Below are 19,923 nucleotides of genomic sequence, written 5' to 3'. Positions count from 1 at the left end.
ACCTTGCTTCCAGGATACAGCTTGTGACTGCTATAGGTGGGAGGCACTGTGGCCACTCCATCCTGAAAAGTAAGAATATGAGCCCACACTTCCCACAAGGGGGAGAAAAGACAAGCTTAGAGATATAAAATAAGGTTTCCAAGATCTACATCTAATGAATGGAAGTCCACCCCAGGGCTGTTAGACCTCAAAGTCCTAGATGACAGGATGCAGCAAAAGGAAGGTTCAGACAAAGAAAACATAAAAGAATATGTTACAGGTGGTTAGTGCTCTCACTGAGATGCATTCACCATGAGGTCCGAACAGCTCTAAAAATATCAAGAATACGTTTTGGAGAAAATGAGAGGGTATGTGGCTTTCTAAGTGTTGAAAATGGCACAGCCAGAATACAAGCACAGGGACCTTCTGCCTCCTAATAGCTTTCCACACCCTCTTAACACTCATACTATAGCACAGCCCAGCTAGCACAGGCAATTCTGAGATGAGCATTGTTAAATCATTACGTTCCAGTTATAACTGGACTGCTGCAATTAATGTGTGTTAAGGTGATTTTTTCTATGTAATTTCCATGAAATTTCTATGGAATTTGCTACATACACATCTTTTTTTTTTAAGTTTATTTATGTATTTTGAAAAAAATTTTTTTTTCAACGTTTATTTTTGGGACGGAGAGAGACAGAGCATGAACGGGGGAGGGGCAGAGAGAGAGGGAGACACAGAATCGGAAGCAAGCTCCAGGCTCTGAGCCATCAGCCCAGAGCCTGACACGGGGCTCGAACTCACGGACCGCGAGATCGTGACCTGGCTGAAGTCGGACGCTTAACCGACTGCGCCACCCAGGCACCCCTATTTATGTATTTTGAAAGAGAGTACGAGGGGGGGGGGCGGGAAGAGAGAGGGAGAGAGAGAGAATCCCAAGCACATTCTGCCCTGTCAGGACAGAGCCCAATGTAGGGCTTGAACCCACAACCCAAGATCATGACATGAACCGAAATCAGGAGTCGGAGGCTGAACCGACTGAGCCACCTAGGTGACCCCCAAGAGTATTTTCATTATATAAATTGATAAGTGTGAAGGTTAATATCTGCATATTTTCTTAGTCTTGTTATCAGTCCGTCTTCCACAAAATCGATCTAGAAAATAAAATGGCTCTATTGACTTTACTTCTGGGACATGGAATATGTGCTTACAGAAAGCGGTGGCTTTTCTGGGTCTTGCCATTCTCCTGTGTCTTCAATTTCAGTGCGTCCTCCAGTATTGCACAGCCCACTCTCCTACTTCCTGTGTTCTCTTTAGCATTCACCACAGCTGGTACATTCTGAATATCCTAGTTACCTGTTAGGTTTCCTGTTTGTTTTCTCCTCTGGAGTCTGCGACCACGAGGGCAGGGGACCATGGTCTGTGTTGACTGAACCCCTGGCATCTAGACACCGTGTCGGACAGACTAGGTCATTGTATGTATTTGCTCACTGAGTGAATGGATGAGAGGCGGGAGGCTTCTCGCAAGAGGTAACCTTAACCTGAGGCGAGTTAAAGGCACAGCACAGGTAACACAGTCAGTGGGGCTGGGACAGTGTTGTGTGGTGACAGATGGTGGCTACTTGTGGTGAGCACAGTGTGGTGCACATACTTCTGGGATCCCTAGGTTGTAGTCTGGGGCCCCTGTAACACCGTGTGTCAACTAAACCCAGATGTTAAAAACCTAAAAAGATGAGCTTAATTAGATAATCTGAGAATAATTAACCTTCGCCATTTTTTCTAGTGAGAAATACTTGTGTTACAAATAACAATAGCGCTGATCATAGGCTTACAACCCGCCAGGGCCTGTTCTATGCAGCTTCTACATTTTCACCCACTTCATGCTCAGAACCGTGTCAGTGTGCACTATTTATGAAATCATTTTACAGACAGATGAAGCAAAGCAGGGGAAACTTCAGCATCTTGCCCAAGAATGAGTGGTTACAAAGCTAAGTCAGAGATTTGGAGTCCGCAGCTGGGCTTTTAGCCTCTACGGTGTCCCTAAATTTAGAGTCAGGGAAGAGCAACAGGAAAGAAAACACTAGATTCTGGGGAAAAAGGTGTCCATCCCTGAAAGCAAACCTACTTCCCAGGAGCACAGCCAGGAGCTGCAGGATGGACAGAAGATGCCGTGGCTCAACTTCCCCAAATGCTATAGACGGAATGTCTGTGTCCTTCCCAGAATGGTAGGTCGAGAAGCTGAGGCCCAAAGGGTTGATGGTTTTGGGAGGTGAGGTCTGAGGTCTTGGAAGCTGACTAGGTCATGAGGGGCAGAACTGAACAGAATTAGGCTCCAGAGAGCTCCTTTCCCACCACATGGGTACACGGCCAGAAGTCAGCAGCCTGAGACCCAGGGAGGGGCCGGCACCACAACGCCAATCGGGTGCTGGGGCCCTGATCCCAGACTCGTAGCCTCTGGAGCTGGGAGAAGCAAACCCCTGTGGTTCATCAGCCATCAGTCTATGCTGTTCTCTTCCAGCCAGAATGGACTGAGTACGACGCCAAAGCAGAAGTTACGTTTCCCCACCACACTTGCTGATTCCTAATGAATGGGCAAGTCTGCACTGTCTGAGTTTCACTGTATACAGCTTTTCCCACTGGTTCCTGGCTCTCTGAGTCCCCTCTCTTCCTACTCCGACCTTCTCCAAGTGCAAGTGAAAGAAATTTCCCGAAGATACACTCCCCGATGCAGTCTAAGTTTCAGAGAACTGACTGTCTCTTGAAGCAGAGGGGGAGGAAAAGAAAACAGGATGCGAATGCGTGAACAGTGGCTATTTCTCAACACATGTACACACCCTGCTAAAAGGAAGGTGGAAAATGCTTTCGGTTTCATACCACCGAGGCTGACAGCAAAAAGCCATGGCCGGTAAGTCGCGCACTGTCTTAAAAGGACAGCTCTTGGGGAAAAACGGTTTTGGCTTTTACTTCTCGGAATGTTCAGGTGATCAGAATTGAGGGCGAGGGCACAGAGGCAGGGGGGAGGGCACAGGGGGAAAGGAGAGGGGTTCCAGAGAATTCCACAGCCTGCAGAAAGGAAAGGCAAGGGCCAAAAGGGAGCTGGGGCTTTACTGGTATCCTGTGGTTTTGCAATCCTAACTGAATTCGAAGGGCCACAGTCTGGTAGACGGTGCAGGATCGGCCCCGGGGTGGGCACCACAGGGAATGGGAGAACAGAGCGCTGCCTCTTTATCTTCCCGTGCAGGGTTGAGTAAACACGGGGCATGTCAGGACCATGCCGGGTTTCCAGATAGGAATGGCAGGGAGCCAGTGTGATTTCAGGCCGCCCGGGGAGCACGTATGGGCAAGGCCCAGGGAGCACTGACGGGTGTGCATGGCTGGAGGATTCCTGCACTGTGTGGAGGGGGCGTCCTACTGATTCAACCCAAAGTAGGCTGCCCCTTGCTGCTGACACGAGAGGCAGGCAGCCCGTTTTTGTGACTTGAGGAACCCTTGTTCTCCTACCAGACAAGGATCTGAAGGGCAAGAGGAAGCAGTTCATCAACTCAGTCGGCATGGGGACGGTCAACGGCTTGCTGGATGAACTCTTTGAGAAAAACGTGCTGAACCAGGAGGAGATGGAGAGAGTAAAATGTGAAAACGCTACCGTTATGGATAAGGCCCGAGCTCTGATCGACAGCGTCCTGCGAAAAGGGCCACGGGCGTGCCAGATCTTTATCTGTCACATCTGTGAGGAAGACACCCACCTTGCAGAGACGCTGGGGCTCTCCTCAAGTAAGAGTCAATGACTCAGACCAAAGTTCACGTAGGCCCTGTGTCTGTGCCTGACACTGGGTTTCTTCCCTGCTCCTGTTAGTTTGCGGACAACTTCCTGGTTTCTGGCTTCAGGGCCCCATTTCTCTATCAGTGGCTCTATTCTGTGCCTCCTCTTTCTTTTTTGTTCCTGGCCTCAGTAGCCTTCTTTGGATCGAAGCTCATTCCCCATCCTGAATATGTGGCAGCTGATTTGTTGAAGTTTATGAGAGCAGCCTGAAAAGTTTCATGTTGTATTCTCCAGCCACCCTGGCAAGGCATTTAATCAGCCAATGTCTCTCTCTCTGTCTCTGTCTCTCTCTCTCTCGTTAAAGTCCAGGGAACATAGTCATCTGACATAAGAACTTCAGGTCTGTAATCAAATTCACTTTGTAACCCCTCTCCAAAACTGTGCTCTCCAGGAGGAATAAAATGTATTTCGGTGATGGTGAAACCCTCAGAGAATAAATTCAGCGCTTACAGAAAAGTGAAGATTTTAAGTGGACTCTGTCTTCTAGTTACCCCCTCCCACCTTCTTCGAAGTAAGACTGTCCACTAGTGTGGGACCCGGCTGCAGACCATTCTGTGAGCCTCCCCAAACCCCACCTCCAGTCCTTCTGAGGGCCTAATCCTGGGCTCAGACATCTGAGCAGCCCCTCCTGTGGTCACTTAGTCCCTCCCCACAGCAAACACAGGAGATCCAGGGGAGTCCAGCCCCTGGTCTCTCTTGCACATGCCAAAGCCGTTTAGAAAGAGAAGATGTTCTTTGAAAATGAGAAGCCTTTTTCTCCTGGGGCTTGGGGGAAGCCTATGCCTGCTGAGTGACCCAGCAAGCATTTACCAATGAGTAATGAACTTCTCATTTATCTTTCAGTAACTCTTTCATTTAAGATACCCCCCAAATTAGAGACAACCAACAAATAACAATAAGGGCCCAGAATACTTTTAGAATAGCCAAAGCCTTCATCCTTGTCCCATTCCTCTCCATCCACAGTTCATGGACTCTAGAGGCACTTGTATAACCCACTGTGACTCACCGTGTGTGGGGTGTGCCTCTCAAGTTGTCCCATGGTGCCTCCTCAGTGAGGGGTATAGGGCTTTGTCTCTCCCTCATCTCTCTGCCAATGTTTTTAGGCCCATAGAACACGACAATTAGATGTAATTTTCGGATGCACTCTAATGGGAGAGATCCTTCTAAGAGAAATTTCTTGGTCATAAGAAGACCGACTTTCTATTACCATAAAAGGCCTCCTCCAGAAAATGCTCTTGAAGTTACTGATGGTTAATTTACTCCAGCAGTCTAGATGGGTGGGATGGGTCAAGTGCAGCGTGCTACCTTGGGCTTGAAGTTTTATGGGGTTCCCTGCGGCTGTCCTCCATTTGCAGCAGGGAAATGGACCACCGTTTGTGTATGGAAATCTGGTCTCCAATAGGTACCATGAAAAAAAGAGTTGGGAGTATTTCTCAATTGTCAGCTTATGCCAATTCTTAAAGTTTTCGGAATAAGCTTCTCGGGTGGGTGTTGTTCTACTGACATCCTTATAAAACCTTAAACAAATTTCAATTAAATTCTTATCTTTAAAATTGACAATCAAAAAAGTTACCGAAGAGGATTTACTAATATGTTGAGTGATTTTATGCGACCGAATACCGCAACTGAGGCGGTGGTTAGGGATCCTGGCACCTGTGTTATCATGCAGTGCCCTATGTGGCATACTTGATTAAGAGTCTATGGATGATAACGAAGACAGGTTTGCACTCATACCCTGGCTTGGCCACTCTCTTGTTCTGTGATACTTGGGAAACCGACTTTACACTGATTGAGGGGCGACCAGGAGGTCACCTCGTCCTGATTTTCTGCTGTGGTACGTCTTGGCAAAGTTAAGTGTCCACGAGCAGATGCCTGTCCTTTTTAGGTGTCTCTAAAGCCCGGCCCGGCTCTGCATGAGACACTCCTTGCACACACCTGGTAGGCAGTAGGGGTCACCCCAGGAGCCACCGTGAAACTTATAAAGTAAGAGACCTCTTGATGCTACATCTGATGCTGTCTTTCATCGTAGAAAGCAGAAAGAGCCACGTTCAGAGACTCATCTGTTCTGCCACGAAGGTGTATAGGCTTTTGCTTCTCGGTGGTGGGTGTGGTTCTCAGCTAGTCGCATCTTGAACAGGCCTGCAGGAGATACTTTCAAAGGGGAGCCTCTATCACATTGGCCAAGATTCCTGAGACATGAGAAGTGACTATTTTAATGTCCTTAATCTTCCCTCAGGCCCACAATCTGGAAATTCTCAGAACACCACGGACTCTGAAGTAGCGTTTCCTCCTCTTCCAGGTACTGGTATTTCCAAAGCAAGAACATCGAACTGCATCTTTCCTGACGTTAACTATATACAGGTTCATGGGATGACCTCAGGGTGAGAGGGCAATGGGTAATTCTCATGAACTGATCTGATGCCTTTTTCTTTTCTTAATCCATGTGCTTTAGCAGAGGCCATCCCCGTAGCTTTACTAACATGTTTATGCTCACAAGTTCTAAACCTGTGTCCCAAACCTGACTACCCACTTGAACACCACACTTCCCTGTTCTAGTGCCTACTGAACATATGCTCTCATGGCTCCCTCAGACAGCTTTTATCTCTCTGCGCCCCGAGCCTAACTGGTCATCCTTCCCCCCACCCTGCTTCCCCTCCAGTTTCCTCTGTCCTGATTAATGACACCACTGTCATTCACACCAGTCATTCACACCAGAAACCTGAAATCATCTTCAGTTCTTTCTTTCTCCTCACTTCCGACACTCAAGAAGCGGCCAAGCTTACTGGTTCCTCTCTCAAATCCAGCCCCTGCTCTCCGCTTTTATTTCTACTACTCTTTTTCAGAACCCCTATTCCTATAGTGGCCTAGGATTCTTCAGCCATTTACTATACTTTTCTTGTCTTTAAAAAAAAAAGGAAAGAAAAGAAAAGAAAAAACAGATCCATCCTTCCCCCAGGTCCCCCCATTGGACTTTAAGCTTTATGAGCAATTTGGAAGTGTCTGACTTCTTCATAGGTACAATGCCATCACAGTAGCTGACTCAGGATGCATGCAGTAAATGTTAGTTAAAATACTATTTTACTGACTCATTTCATCACCATTGCTAGCATACCATGTCATTAAAAAGATATTTGACAGATGCCAATTGTGTCAGAGATCTTGCTCTAGGTAACGAACAGGACAAACAAAGCTCCTGCTTTTAATGATCTTATGAAAGTACATGAGATATGAAAGAATAGGTATTTAGGAATTTCCACCATCAGATTAAAGCTAGCCGAAAATTTTGGGATGGAAATGACACTACATTTACCCCTTTTGGCAAAGATGGGATAGAACACTATCCCACACAGTAGCAAATTAATCTACCATACTGAAAGATGAGTCATCAGATTATTTTCAATTAAGAATTCTTTTTGAGACAAGATCTTAGAACATTAGAACTCTAGATGCATTTGCTCATTTATTCATTAATTTATACATTCGGGAGGCATATGCAGGTTTGTCAGTATCTGAAGCACAAAGATGTGGGAATGAGATGTGGATTCAAAGACATGGTGCTTTTACCAAGGAAATTATACACAGAGGAAAGAAAAGATAGTACATTCTAGTGGAAACAAATTTACAGCTGTAGGTAACAGCATGGGCTTTCCTTGGAGCAGATATTACAAATGGGCCATCACCATCACTGTGAGAAAGAGAAAGGTGGCTGGGAAGTTAGCGTTAGGCCCAGTGTCACAGAGGAGAGATGAGAAGCCCCTCCCCTCATCTTAGGTGGTGATGAGCCATTAAATACTAGCCCGTGGGCCCAGTGTGAATTTGATGGCCTGAGAGAACTCAACAGGTACAGTGCAAGAGTACAGGTAGTTTATGGGGTAGATGGTGAAATAGTCAGAAGGCATTTTCAGGGTTATTTCCCATAATGGAGAACCTTCTAGAGACAGAGCAAGACTCTAAGTTGTGCCCATAGTTGAAGGGGTCTTTGTATTTCCTACAGAGGACAAACACGACAAAAACCCATTTAAGATTTTGGAATCTGTGGGCAAAGAGCTCCTTACTGGCGTTTTGCAAGACTTGGTGGAGAAAGATGTCCTGAAATTGGAGGAAGCAGAAAAGAAAAAATTTCATGATGCCAAACCTGGAGACAAGCCCCGGGTCTTTCTGAACTCAGTGCGTCAGAAACCCAAGGAGGCAGGTCAAGCCATTGTCCAAACTTTCCTTAATACGGACAAGCATTCTACCAGTTTAGAAGGTAAACTAAAGTCACTTACAATGGGCATCTCAAATTTTCTGGAGTCTAGTCACCTCCAAAGCCCCTCTAGGGTCCTCTATAATCCTGCCATCCTTCATTACTAGAATGTGGTTTTCACTAAACCTGTCGTTGTCCTTTTGGAGGCCATCCTGTCTTTTGCTGGCAGGGATCCAATCCCCAATGAGCTAAGAAGCCAAGTCTCTACATGTACGTTGCTCTCAGAAAGAGGTACTTGTGGACACTTTGCAGTGAGGGATATTTGACCTTGAACCCAGGTCCTGTCACTGTAGACACTCTGTGATTTCATTCAAGCTTCTTTCCCTCCCTGGGCACCAGTCTCAGCATCTCTAAAATGGTGACAATTTTGGTAACTTCTGTGCTAAGACAGTCACTCTTCTCCAGGGTTCCCTTCTGATTACACAGGATTATAATCCACCAAGTCTCTTCACCCAGAGCACAAGTGTTTTCTTCACAAGTGAGTAATCGCTCTCAGCAGAGTGCCGGCCACATAGCAGGCACGTAATTACTAGAGGATGAATACAACAAATGAAGAATGTGCAGGCAACAAATGTTACTTATCATAATTATGATTTTGCTTCTGATATTTAGACCTTTCTAGGGCTCACTCATTTCTGCAAGTTACAAAATAGGATCAGGAGAACACCTATAACGTGTCCAATCTATTAGGACATTTTAAAACTTCTGATCTACATTGAATTATAAATATTACTAGAGCCCAAATCTCGCCGGGTCCAAGGTCACTAGTGGCACACTTAATTTACGACAGTGTTTAACCTGAACTCTCAGTCCTGCATACCAGAGCTTATCAATATACTAATAAAAGTAAGCAATAATTAACAAACGATAACAGAAATTGTAGAGACTTTACTATAGCAAATGAGTTTTTTCAATGAGTCCTTTCTGGAGATGGGGCACCCCTGACCAGCAGGACACACACACCAGTCTGATGGACGTCCAACGTGGTGGCCTGGGCCCTGTCCTCATTAATATTTAAATTGGACCTTCGGCAGGTTTATTACTTTCCCTTAAATCTGACATGGAATGGAGACAATGTGGATTTAAAAAAAAATCAGCGATAATTCAGCAAATGGGAATCAAAAATGAAGTCATGGGAGCTTCAAAATAATTTTAGCAACTCCAGGCATCACAATGCACATTAAATGGAAAATACATTAGGCCATCAGCCGAATCCATGGCAGGTGGGAGGCAGGTACAGGGGTCCCATGGGATCCCTCTGCACACAGAGCCTCCAGAGAGATCCCAGAATGCAGGCAGGTGGGGAAGCTGGGCGAGCTGGCCTTCTGTAGGACATAAAGACCTTGGCCAGGCCTTCTGGACATTGGCCAAGCCTTCTGGACATGGATAGGGTTCTGAGGGTTCCTAGCATGGTACTGAGGGGAGTGGGGAGAGGAAGAATCCAAGCTACTAGTTCATTTAGTGTAACAAGCTCACACTTGGGCAGGCTAACATGCCACACACTGGTTATTCCTACAAAAAAATAACTACTTGGATTCCTACCTCCCAAAGGGATGGCTTTGTCTTACCTGGTACCAGACCCTCTCTTTTTGTATCAGTTTAAGGGGTTCTCGGAGCATTTCATTAGGTAACAGATAAGACAAACACATTGAAATTTTTATCTCAACTCTTAATTCTCTCATTTGTTTCCACTGTGCTGCTAGGTGAGTAGAACCCGCTTTGGGAAGCAGGCTGCACTATAATATTTATTATGTGGTACTGAATGGATTCATCTCCATGCCAACCTTACCATTAAATATGAGATGGAAGTCCTATCTATTCCCAGTTTCATCTGCAAGCACAGTATCTATTTGTAGATACATAATGGTCATTAGGAGCCAACATTTGTTAAGTTAGAGTGTTCGCCAAAGCTGGACACAATCTGGAAACCGAGAACTCTTTTGATGAGAAAACGTACTCTCTGACCAGAGACTATCCCAGGACCCTATATGTCCTCCCACTGGCAGAATCTTCTGGAATACAAAGGAAGAGCATGTGTCACTGTTCAAAAAAGATTCAGAAAGCTGGGTTTCCTTAAAGACTTGTAATCTGCTGCCTCTCCAGGTTTTTAGCATTTAGAAAGACATTTATCAGAAAAATATTATTTAAAAACTAATGGAAACAAATGAGCGAAATAGAAAAAAAAAGTGTAGAATATAAGCAACTGAAAATTTTATAAAGGGTAACATTGCTTTTCTCATTTAAATAAAATCAGAGGTGTTCTTGGTTCATGTAAGTGAACACAAAGGTTTACCCATTTCATAGACAAAATCCTTCCTTTTCGAATAGCTCTTGGCAAACTTCTAAATTGTTTGTGAATTCTTCTTCCTCATTTCTCTGGGGTGCGGGGTGGGGGGGAGCTCTGGACTTTCCAAGTGTCTTGCACAATCTCCGTCAAGTGAGGCCAAGCAGGGTCTGAGAGCACTACATTTCTCCAGGGAGTGGGTCAGGATGAGCCGGAGACAAACTTCTCCACAAGGGAGGAGGGATTTCCTCACATTTTTAAACCTGGTTGAAAACTGAGCGCAAGTTACTCAGCAACCTGGGGGCAAGTGTCACCAGAGCACAGCAGAGTCTCTGGACAGAGCCCTAGAGTTATGACACAGCAGTGACCCTCTACATAGCTGACATCACAACTTGGTGACAAGTCACCGAAGCCTGTCTCCTCTGGAAAGGTCAAGAGTCTGGGCCAAGTGACAGCTGGATGGTACACAATTCAAGATCCCATTACGTGTCTGGGGTGTATTGCATGAAATAAGAACGGGCTCAAAATTGTACATCGTCCCACAGGACGGCCACTAGCCATACCTGGCTATTGGGCGCCTGCCTGGCTGGTAACACGTGCCGAAAGGGTGATATTTTGGACATATCATGTTAAAATGCAGTGCTAATGTTAGTACTAATGCCAATTAATATTAATTAATGTTATCTGTTTCTTTTTAGTTGTTTTTTTTTTAACATGGACATTATAAAATTTTGACTTGCACAGGTGGCCCAATTACATTTCTAATGGCTAGCCCTCCAATAGAGATTAGCTCAATATGTTCTTGCTCGGAGACGATAGAAAGTCTACTTGGATGAGTGAGGACCCTACAGTAAAACCACTAGAAAAATCAAACTGTTTCTGCTGAAGGTAGAAAGGCTAAATTTGACCCCAAATCATCAAGGCGTTTTCTTCAGAATTAGCAGAATCTACTATTGCACTTTCAGGTGGATCTTCTTTCTCTGCTAAAATTCCCCCCTTCTTTCCTAGTCAAAATACATCTCCTCACACTAGAGGTTAGATACAGTCATAACCCTTACGTGTTAAAAAACCTTCTGCCCATAGTTTCCCTTCTTTGTCAGTTTCTGAAGTGGTAAGTGGGTCACAAAGGCAGATCTCATAATTTATGTCATGTGATGTATCCTGCAGCTAGCGTGAATAACATGCCTGGGCCGGCTGAGCCAGAAGAATCTGTAGATGCTCTCAAGCTTTGTCCCCGTGAAAACTTCGTGAAACTGTGTAAACAGAGGGCTGAAGAGGTACTGTGCTCGTCCGTGAAATAGAGAATAAGAGAGAAACAACTGTTTTCACGAAATACACGGTTTCCTAAAGCACTACCTGCAAAGTTTGGGGAGTGGGGGCAGTGGTCATCTTACCCATAGATGCTTTGGGCAAGGAGGAAATCATGGGGCCTCACATAGACTCTAATTCTCTTTCAACCCCGTGATAAAATGTACATTTCTCACTTTGTTTATCTATTTGTTCTAGTATCTATTTGTGATTTATGACAATTTTAGCCGTAGTCATGGATGCAAAATATGTATAAGAGAATATGGCCAAGTAATAATTGTTTGCATTCTAGTGAAAATCCTAGATATAATGCATATTTTTAAAATATAATTGAAGCCTGCATAGCACTGTATGTTGCTATGTTTTCAAAAACCAGTACCAGAATAATAATGTTACCAAAGGCAAAGGATCACTGATGCAATCGTTTTTAGCTGGGGCCACTGGCAGGTGTCTCCCAGCTTTGACAAAAATTGATCTGAATCTTGAATTCTAAGAAAGATGAGACCAGGCAGAGAAGAGAGACGAAGAGACAGTAGAAAATATTCGAGGGCCCTCAAGATTCCTGAGTAACCATCGCAGATATATACTGGGTCCTGTTCCAGGCTCTTAAAAGATCATTTACTTCCAATTTGTAATTCTTTCCATTGTCAACTCAATCCACTGTAAAGAGTTAAGAAGGCAGGGTCTTCTGGTTCAGGGGTTGGGACAGCTACATGAGCCCTTAGCACGTAACAGGGACTGGTGGGTGAGGCTTTCAAAGGAGAGGGAGACAAACTGAACTCACTGCAAATCCATTTCTGGCAGATCTACCCAATAAAGGAGAGAAAGGATCGTACTCGTCTGGCTCTCATCATATGCAATACGACGTTCGATCATCTTTCTCTCAGGAAGGGGGCTGACCTTGACGTTGCAGGGATGAGGAGGCTGCTTACAGACCTTGGCTACAGTGTGCACATAAAAGAGGAACTCACTGCTAAGGTAGGGACCCCTAACCTGCCCCAAACAAGTACATGTTCAACATCCATACTGCTACTAACACATTAGTGTTACCATATTAGGCAAATATTTTGACAACCTTAAGCCGTGTGTGTGTGTGTGTGTGTGTGTGTGTGTGTGTGTATTTATAAAATGAAAGTATCGGAAAGTAAAATCTATGCCTCTTTTGAGCTCTAACTGTCGTCAGTTCCATAAATGAACAAAGTGATTGGCATGTTCCAAAGTGGGATGGTTAGGACTTGACCCCAACACTGCCCAGAAAACTCTAGAGTAACGAGCGTTTAGCAAGAATGTACTTGCCACAAATGTACTGAGTCCCAACTGTGTCCCAGGGGTTATTCCTGGCACTGGGTACAGGTCTGTGAATGAGACAGGAAGCTCCCACCTGCCACAATCTAGGTGCACTTAGCAAGAGTAATCAATCTGTAAGCAAAACAGAATATTTCAGGGTGTCTCTAGAAGACTGAAAAGAGTCAAAAGCAAGTGAAAAGGAAACATGAGAGCAAACTGGTGAGTGGGGAGCAAGAACGTTGGACGGGGTGGTCGAGAGAAACCTCTCTGAGGAGATAACAGAGAACGAGGCACACCAGTGCATGGAACAAGACAGGTCCAGAAAGGCGTGGATGAAATACATTCCAAGTGACAAGTCTGAACGCAATGGGAAAGCTGGCACAGGAGCACCACAGAAAGACTATGGTGACCGCAGCGCAGGAGAGGAGGAGGCAGGGCGAGAGGGGGTGTTCATACATCCACGGTTCGATTTCATTCTAAGCACGGTGGGATGGGTTTTACAAGGGAAGCTGTGTGATGCCTTTGTGACACAAAACTCTGATCAGGTAATGAGAGAAAAGACAGAGATGGAAAGGAAAAACTACATAAGGGACGGGAGGCGAGTGCAACATGTATCCAGAGGATGGTTTATATAGTGTCGTCAGGAGCAGAAAGTTCCACCCACTGCTCCATGATAGGAAGATGGGGCAGCCACCAGGAAAAGACATAGCACGTGGAATGCCACGGATGCTTCTTACACTGTGCATGAGGAGTAGGAGGTCGGGCTAATTGAAATGCTTGTCCTCGTCAAAGTGAGACTTGGAGGTCTTTTTCAGGACATGGAATCAGAGCTGAGGGCATTTGCTGCCCGTCCAGAGCACAAGTCCTCGGACAGCACATTCCTGGTGTTCATGTCTCATGGCATCCTGAGTGGAATCTGTGGGACGAAGTACAGCGCTGAAGGAGACCCAGATGTATTGGCTTATGACACCATCTTCCAGATTTTCAACAACCGCAACTGCCTTAGTCTAAAGGACAAGCCCAAGGTCATCATCGTCCAGGCCTGCAGAGGTGGTGAGTTCTGAGATGAAGCTGTTTGCAGAGAACTGTGCTGTGTACTTTTTTTCTGGAGGGAACGATTGTAGACCCAATTCAGGCCATAGAAACCAAACTGAACTATTAGGAGAGTCCACCTCGGGGGCTGGTAGCACGAGATTGTGTCTTGTCAACTGACACATCTCTACTTGAGTTAATCCAGGGTCTTTTAGGTTTTGTGGAGTGGCATTTGGGGGGATAAAAAGGAAACAAAAATTATTTAGCGAAAAATCTAAGTCTGCTCTCTGAAATGATGCAAGTGAGGCTTTAACTCCTTTGTTGGTCTTAGCAAATGGGTTCTTCCAGTTTTATGACATTCTCACCATTAGTGGGCACATTGCTCAACAACACGAGAGAAAGGCAGAGTGGTGTGTGTGTGTGTGTGTGTGTGTGTGTGTGTGTGTGTGCATGTGTGTGTGTCTGAAACTGGTTAGGATAAATATTTAACAAGAAAGAGGTGGGTAATTGGACCAGGCATACTCGGAGCTGTACAGTGTGCAGCAAGTCGATGTCTCCACAGAAAATTTGGGGGAACTGTTGATCAGTGACTCTCCAGCGGCCCCAATGGACAGCACTTCACAGATGGGTAGCCGCCTTTCACAGGTGGGTGACAACCTAGAGGACGACGCCATTTACAAGGTCCACGTGGAGAAGGACTTCATCGCTTTCTGCTCCTCGACCCCACGTACGTGTCCTTCTGTTGCAGACAGGGATTGGGGGGCCCAAGGCCAGCTCTGAGTGATTCTAGAAAATCAAGACAGGCTCTGTGCAACAATGACCTAAAGCAAATTTTAAGGGTTGATGTCTTTTATGTTTTGTCTTGTCTGTTCTATGGGGATAAAGATTCTTTTATCCCCCATACGTTCTAAAATTGTGCTTTTATTATAAGTGCTATGCTTTATAGTCAAAGGCACACCAAACATTAAAACAACCTAATGGAAGGAACCCCCCTGACCATAAGCCATTTTAACATAAATGATGGATTCAGTTTTCTATTGAATCCAGTCAACATTTTGAGAAGAGTTTTTATGGATCCTGGGACTGGCTGCCCTTTTCCAGGGATCCAGGGCAAGCCTTGCCTCTGTATTTCCCATTTGATACTTTCTGTCGATATGCCATCACACACCCCAGCAAGGGATTTGGATGCCCTGTTAGAGGAGTACAAAATGGTACTAGGGGGCTTATTAGACCCTACTAATAGAACAGTGTAGAATTCTTGAGCTCAACATAATCACCTGAAGAAGCCTGACGTTTGAGTGCTTTTAATTTGCAAATTTTTATTTTTCATCTTTTTTAACCCATTTATGGAATCATAATTGACATACAAAATACTATGCATATATAGTGTATATGATGTAACGAGTTTGGAGATAAGTATGTATCTGTGAAATCATCACCACAATCCATGCCATGAACATATCGATCCCCTCCAAGAGTTTCCTTTGGGTCTGCTCATCTATTTTATTTGCTATATTGTGAAAGGAGAGTATGAAATCTGTAAAGAGCCACCTGTGTAAACAAGGGGACATTCCTGAATCCATTTGAGCTTCTATTGTTGCCTCTGTAAAATGTGATAATTCCAGTTATCTCTCAAGCAGATGAACACGGGGCATGTAATAAAAAGTCAGTCCGTCCTAACAATACAGTGCCATCTCCCACAATTCTGATGAGCTGCCCCATTAGGTCAATCTCTACTAGCTTTTGGTGTGTTGGTTTGTTTCCTCTCTGTGGAAAAGGGTTATAAGTGCTTCTCCTCAACATGTCGAGAGAATTACCACGCTATGCTTTAGAAACAAATATAAGCAACCTAAGGGCGAAGGCCACAGCCCAAGGGTGACCGCTTCCTATCTCCTTAGATCATGTGTCTTGGAGAGACGTGAACAAGGGATCTCTCTTCATTACACAACTCATCACGTGCTTCCAAAAGTATTCATGGTGCTTTCATCTGGAGGAAGTATTTCGGAAGGTAAGCTTGTCTCTCCTCTTCTAGTCACGTGTTGCTTAGAAGGGCTTTGTTATTATCTGTCTTTCAGGGGACAGTGGCAGAAATATCAGGCAAACACAAGTAGAGTGGCACCTGGTTTTTGTCATCTAGGTGTTTAAAATCTGATACAGAAAAAAAAATATCAATGTGTAGAAGCAGGAGATCAAAATATATTAAACAATAATAGAAGATATAAGCTTGTCTCTCATGGGATTTAAGTTCTTCCATTTCAAAGAGTGGGAGGTATTTGGACTAATTTTCATTGTTTAATTTATGAAATAAATAGGGTTGGGTGGCATACTTGGTGGTGGGTTCTATCCTGGCAACAAGGGGGCAAACGAGACATATGTGACATAAGGCTGTGGAGCATTTACACTCTTGTAAGAGAGATGATTGCTGGGATAGGATCCGTAAAGGCAAAGACTGAGGACATGTGAAAGAGAAGACAGGAGAAGACGTTCTTTGAATGGAGTGGTCCAGAAGGGAAGACGTGATATTCCTTCCCCGGCTCAGGACATACCTGGGTCCTCCTTCTTCTAGTTTATTTCCCTCTGTAGCTCCCACAAGCATGCATGCCTTCAGGGTATGCGTTTATTTGTTTCTTTTTCAACTGCATTCACTCATTCAAATGAGACCTTAATGAAGGCAGGGATTTGCTAAACACCTCAACATTCAGGCACATAGGAATTAATATTCATTGAGTGAATAAATGCATGAATAATAAATATATGCTCCTCCCCTCTTTTTAGGGAGAAAGGGATTGGTATTAAGAACATGGAAAAGTGTGTTGTGTTTCCATTCAAAAACACAGAGGACAGGTACACTCTTATGGAAAAAGAAGGCTACACCATTAGTAAACTGGAGAAGACTGCAGTGTGACATGAGTCAGGGTCTCTATAAGAACTTAGCAAGTTGACGAACAGGATTTATACACTACACTTTGAAGGGCATTTCTAGGAAAAGACTAGCAATAGTCGATCTAAGTTAAGTAGGATCTCATTGATCACTCCGTGTCGAAAGACTTCAGGTCAGGTTGGTGGAGGGGATGTGAAAGTTTTTCATTGTTCCAGACTTAAGAACAAAATCCTGGGATTTGAGTCTCATTAAATTGAGGAGTTAGCCCTGGTAGATGTAGAACGTAGAGAATTCTCGAGACCGAGTTCTCACGAACAGACCCCAAAGGAAAATTGGTCATTAGACCTATAGATCAGAAAACAGGAAATGGAAGTTTGGAAGGCCTTGGATTAGATATAAAGTATGTGAGAGAAAGAGCTATTGTGACAGAGGGTGTCACTTTTAAGAGGGAAGGCAGCAGTGGCAGGAAGCTAGAGTATCCATGGGACGAGCCTCATCAGTGCTGGGAGCACCCTGCATGCCCAGAATTTTCGGGCTCGAGGTGGAAACTCTTTTCTGAGAATTCCTAAGAGGTAGGCCTCACCTAGCACCTCTTTTTGGTTTTAGGTACAACAGTCATTTGAAAAACCAAATGTTAGAGCCCAGATGCCCACCATTGAACGACTATCCATGACAAGATACTTCTATCTCTTCCCTGGCAATTGAAAATAGTAAGTATCAAGAGCTGTTGGCAGGTGAAGTGAATGGGAGAGTAATACGGGTGGTGAGGTCCAGTGACCCATGGCAGCTGACAGCTGAGAAGGTCACAGTAGTTTGCCTTGTTGATGTAGTCTGGCGATCAGTTGCTGTTTTTTACTGTACTTAATGTGCATCTGGCCCCTACCTCCACCTCCACAATCCGTCCGTCCGTCAATCAATCAGTGAGAGAAGCCAAACCAAGACAGGAAGTAATAACCTACGAAGGACACACGGTAGCAGTTATTAACATAGAAATGTGCTCACGCTTCCATTATTACTTATACTCATCTCTCATTCTCTACCTGCCTGCCCCTCCCTCATGCTCAGTCACCACACAGTGCCTCAGATCCTGAAAACACACAACACAGAGGAGCTGACCATGGAGAAAGCAGGACTTTGGTCCTCTGAGGGCATGCACTCCCTCACTACTTTGAGCTATCATCATCACACAGTATGAAATCTATCCGGGACTATAAAGCTTGTGGTGAGGCCAACTCTGGTTCTCCAGCTGTTCTCACAGTGTGGATCTCAGAACACTCAGAGTGTGGTCTCAGATCTGCAAATACTACTCAAGTATCAAAACCCCTTCAAGCACCCATCTCAACATATTATTATTATTATTATTATTATTATTGGGCAAACTACTTTAGAATGGGTACATCAAGGTTAGACCCAACAATTATTTTACTCCCTCATAGCAGCTTTATATCATTCTACATTATAAACAATTCTTAGTATCCCTCTCAGACACATAATTTAAATTATATTTTATCATAACGTTTATCTCAGTAGTTTAAATATTTACCCATACTCTGGTTTCTGACGATTTGGTTCCATAATTGCACAGATATCTCAGTATAATAGCTTTTAAGGCCTAATTAGTCCAGTAGAACCACATTTGGGGATTGAATTATTGATGTGATGCATTTCTCAAGCAGTTACTATGTTCCAGGTTCTGTTCCAGTTGTTGGTAATCTACCAGTAAGCAAAACAAATGGAGTCTTTGCTCTGAGAAAGCTCATACTCTAGCGAGTGGAAACAGACTCTAAATACACAAGGAAATATGTCCTATGTCAGAGAGGGATAAGAGCTAAGAAGAAAGATAAAGGAGACTAAAGAGACACAAAAAGGTGGATGCTGCAGTGCTATCTATAGATTAATCAGGCAAAGTTTCTCTGAAGTGATAAAATGGTAAAATCAGAACAAAGAATGGACAGACCGTATCATGGGCAGGGGGAAAAGTGTCCTAGCTCAGGGAACAGCAAGTACCAACACCCTAAGGCAGAAATGCAATTAACATGTCTAAAGAACTGCAAAACGATGGTAGGCTGGAGGCAGATGAGATTGTGGAAAATGGCTGAGAGGACCTAAGAAAAGCAGTGGGGAGCCTGATCACAAGGACCTTGGTGGTCACATGGTAAATGTTTTACATATTTTATGCCCAGTGAGATGGACAATATTTCAAGTGCTTTGCACAGAGAGATGATGTAATTTCATAACAGATTTGGCAAAGATCACACTGAGTATTTTTAGCAGACAGATTATAAGGGTCACAAATATAAACCAAAGGAAGTGGCAAAAAGTACCCAGAAGAGGATGAAAAAAGAATCATAATAAGGGATGGACTAAAGGCTTCTGGGGATTACTATCGTGACCTTCTGTTCTTTTTCTCTCCTTCAGGCAATCATGGGCAGTCCAGCCCTTCTTGACCAACTTGGAAAAGTACCTTAGCTAGCACAACACACTCATTTAAGGTTTGGTATCTCAATAAAAATGAAAACAACTAAACTGTGCCCTGTAATCCTCCAAAAGAGAATATAATTTCAATTAAAATGGTGGCTGGTTGGAAATGAAGTGTAAGAAGCAAGCTGGATTTTCCAGCTTAATGACACTTATCATGTCTGCATGTCACTGGGTGAAGACAGCTGGCCATGACTTTGGTCCTCAGTACAAGGTGAAAGGAGACAGTGCCCATCTGGAGACCAACACTGTAAATTAGCTCCCCATTTGTACACTCTCAAACCCTGGATCTATATGATGATGTAGAACAAATTTTCTAATTCATTACTTAATCAACATGATCTGTTGGGCTCATTTTTTTTCCTCAGTAAACTATTATGATTTCAGCAAATTAATCCCATATATCTTTCTTCCCATAAGTTAATTTTCTTGTTATTGTTTTCCTCAGACTCTGCATGTTCCACATTTCAGAAAAATTTTATCCCTTGCAAGCTCTTGGCTATTGAGATCAGTTGGGCTTTGATTCAAGACGGTATAAAGTCAGTGTATTTGTAGAGAAATACAAATATAATTGCATAAATGGCAGTAAAGTGAAAGGGGGTGTTAGT

The 19,923-nt window shown here is 44.2% G+C and overlaps 1 protein-coding gene across 2 annotated transcripts; it reads left to right on the top strand.

Annotated features, from left to right (window-relative positions):
* The first annotated feature begins 2,645 nt into the window (after positions 1-2,645).
* Positions 2,646-19,710, top strand: LOC125177253 (caspase-1). Of its 2 annotated transcripts, XM_047879399.1 has the most exons (11): positions 2,646-2,884; positions 3,484-3,750; positions 6,036-6,098; positions 7,794-8,048; positions 11,497-11,606; positions 12,442-12,615; positions 13,740-13,977; positions 14,519-14,683; positions 15,855-15,964; positions 17,444-17,547; positions 19,256-19,710. In XM_047879399.1, exons 1-10 carry the CDS (start codon positions 2,878-2,880, stop codon positions 17,540-17,542), a joined length of 1,488 nt encoding a protein of 495 aa, XP_047735355.1. In that variant the 5' UTR covers positions 2,646-2,877; the 3' UTR covers positions 17,543-17,547; positions 19,256-19,710. The 2 variants fall into 2 exon arrangements, with proteins under 2 accessions (XP_047735355.1, XP_047735356.1); XM_047879400.1 differs by lacking the exon at positions 7,794-8,048 and having other exon boundaries at positions 2,663-2,884.
* The last annotated feature ends 213 nt before the right edge of the window (positions 19,711-19,923 follow it).

Source organism: Prionailurus viverrinus, chromosome D1, assembly GCF_022837055.1.
Source record: "Prionailurus viverrinus isolate Anna chromosome D1, UM_Priviv_1.0, whole genome shotgun sequence".
NCBI lineage: Eukaryota > Metazoa > Chordata > Mammalia > Carnivora > Felidae > Prionailurus > Prionailurus viverrinus.
This window is presented reverse-complemented; position numbering and strand designations above follow the sequence as displayed.

Coding starts and splice junctions, on each gene's coding strand:
- LOC125177253 (XM_047879399.1), top strand. Junction 3,751..6,035: donor GACGCTGGGGCTCTCCTCAA/GTAAGAGTCAAT, acceptor ATCTTCCCTCAG/GCCCACAATCTGGAAATTCT. Junction 6,099..7,793: donor AGCGTTTCCTCCTCTTCCAG/GTACTGGTATTT, acceptor TATTTCCTACAG/AGGACAAACACGACAAAAAC.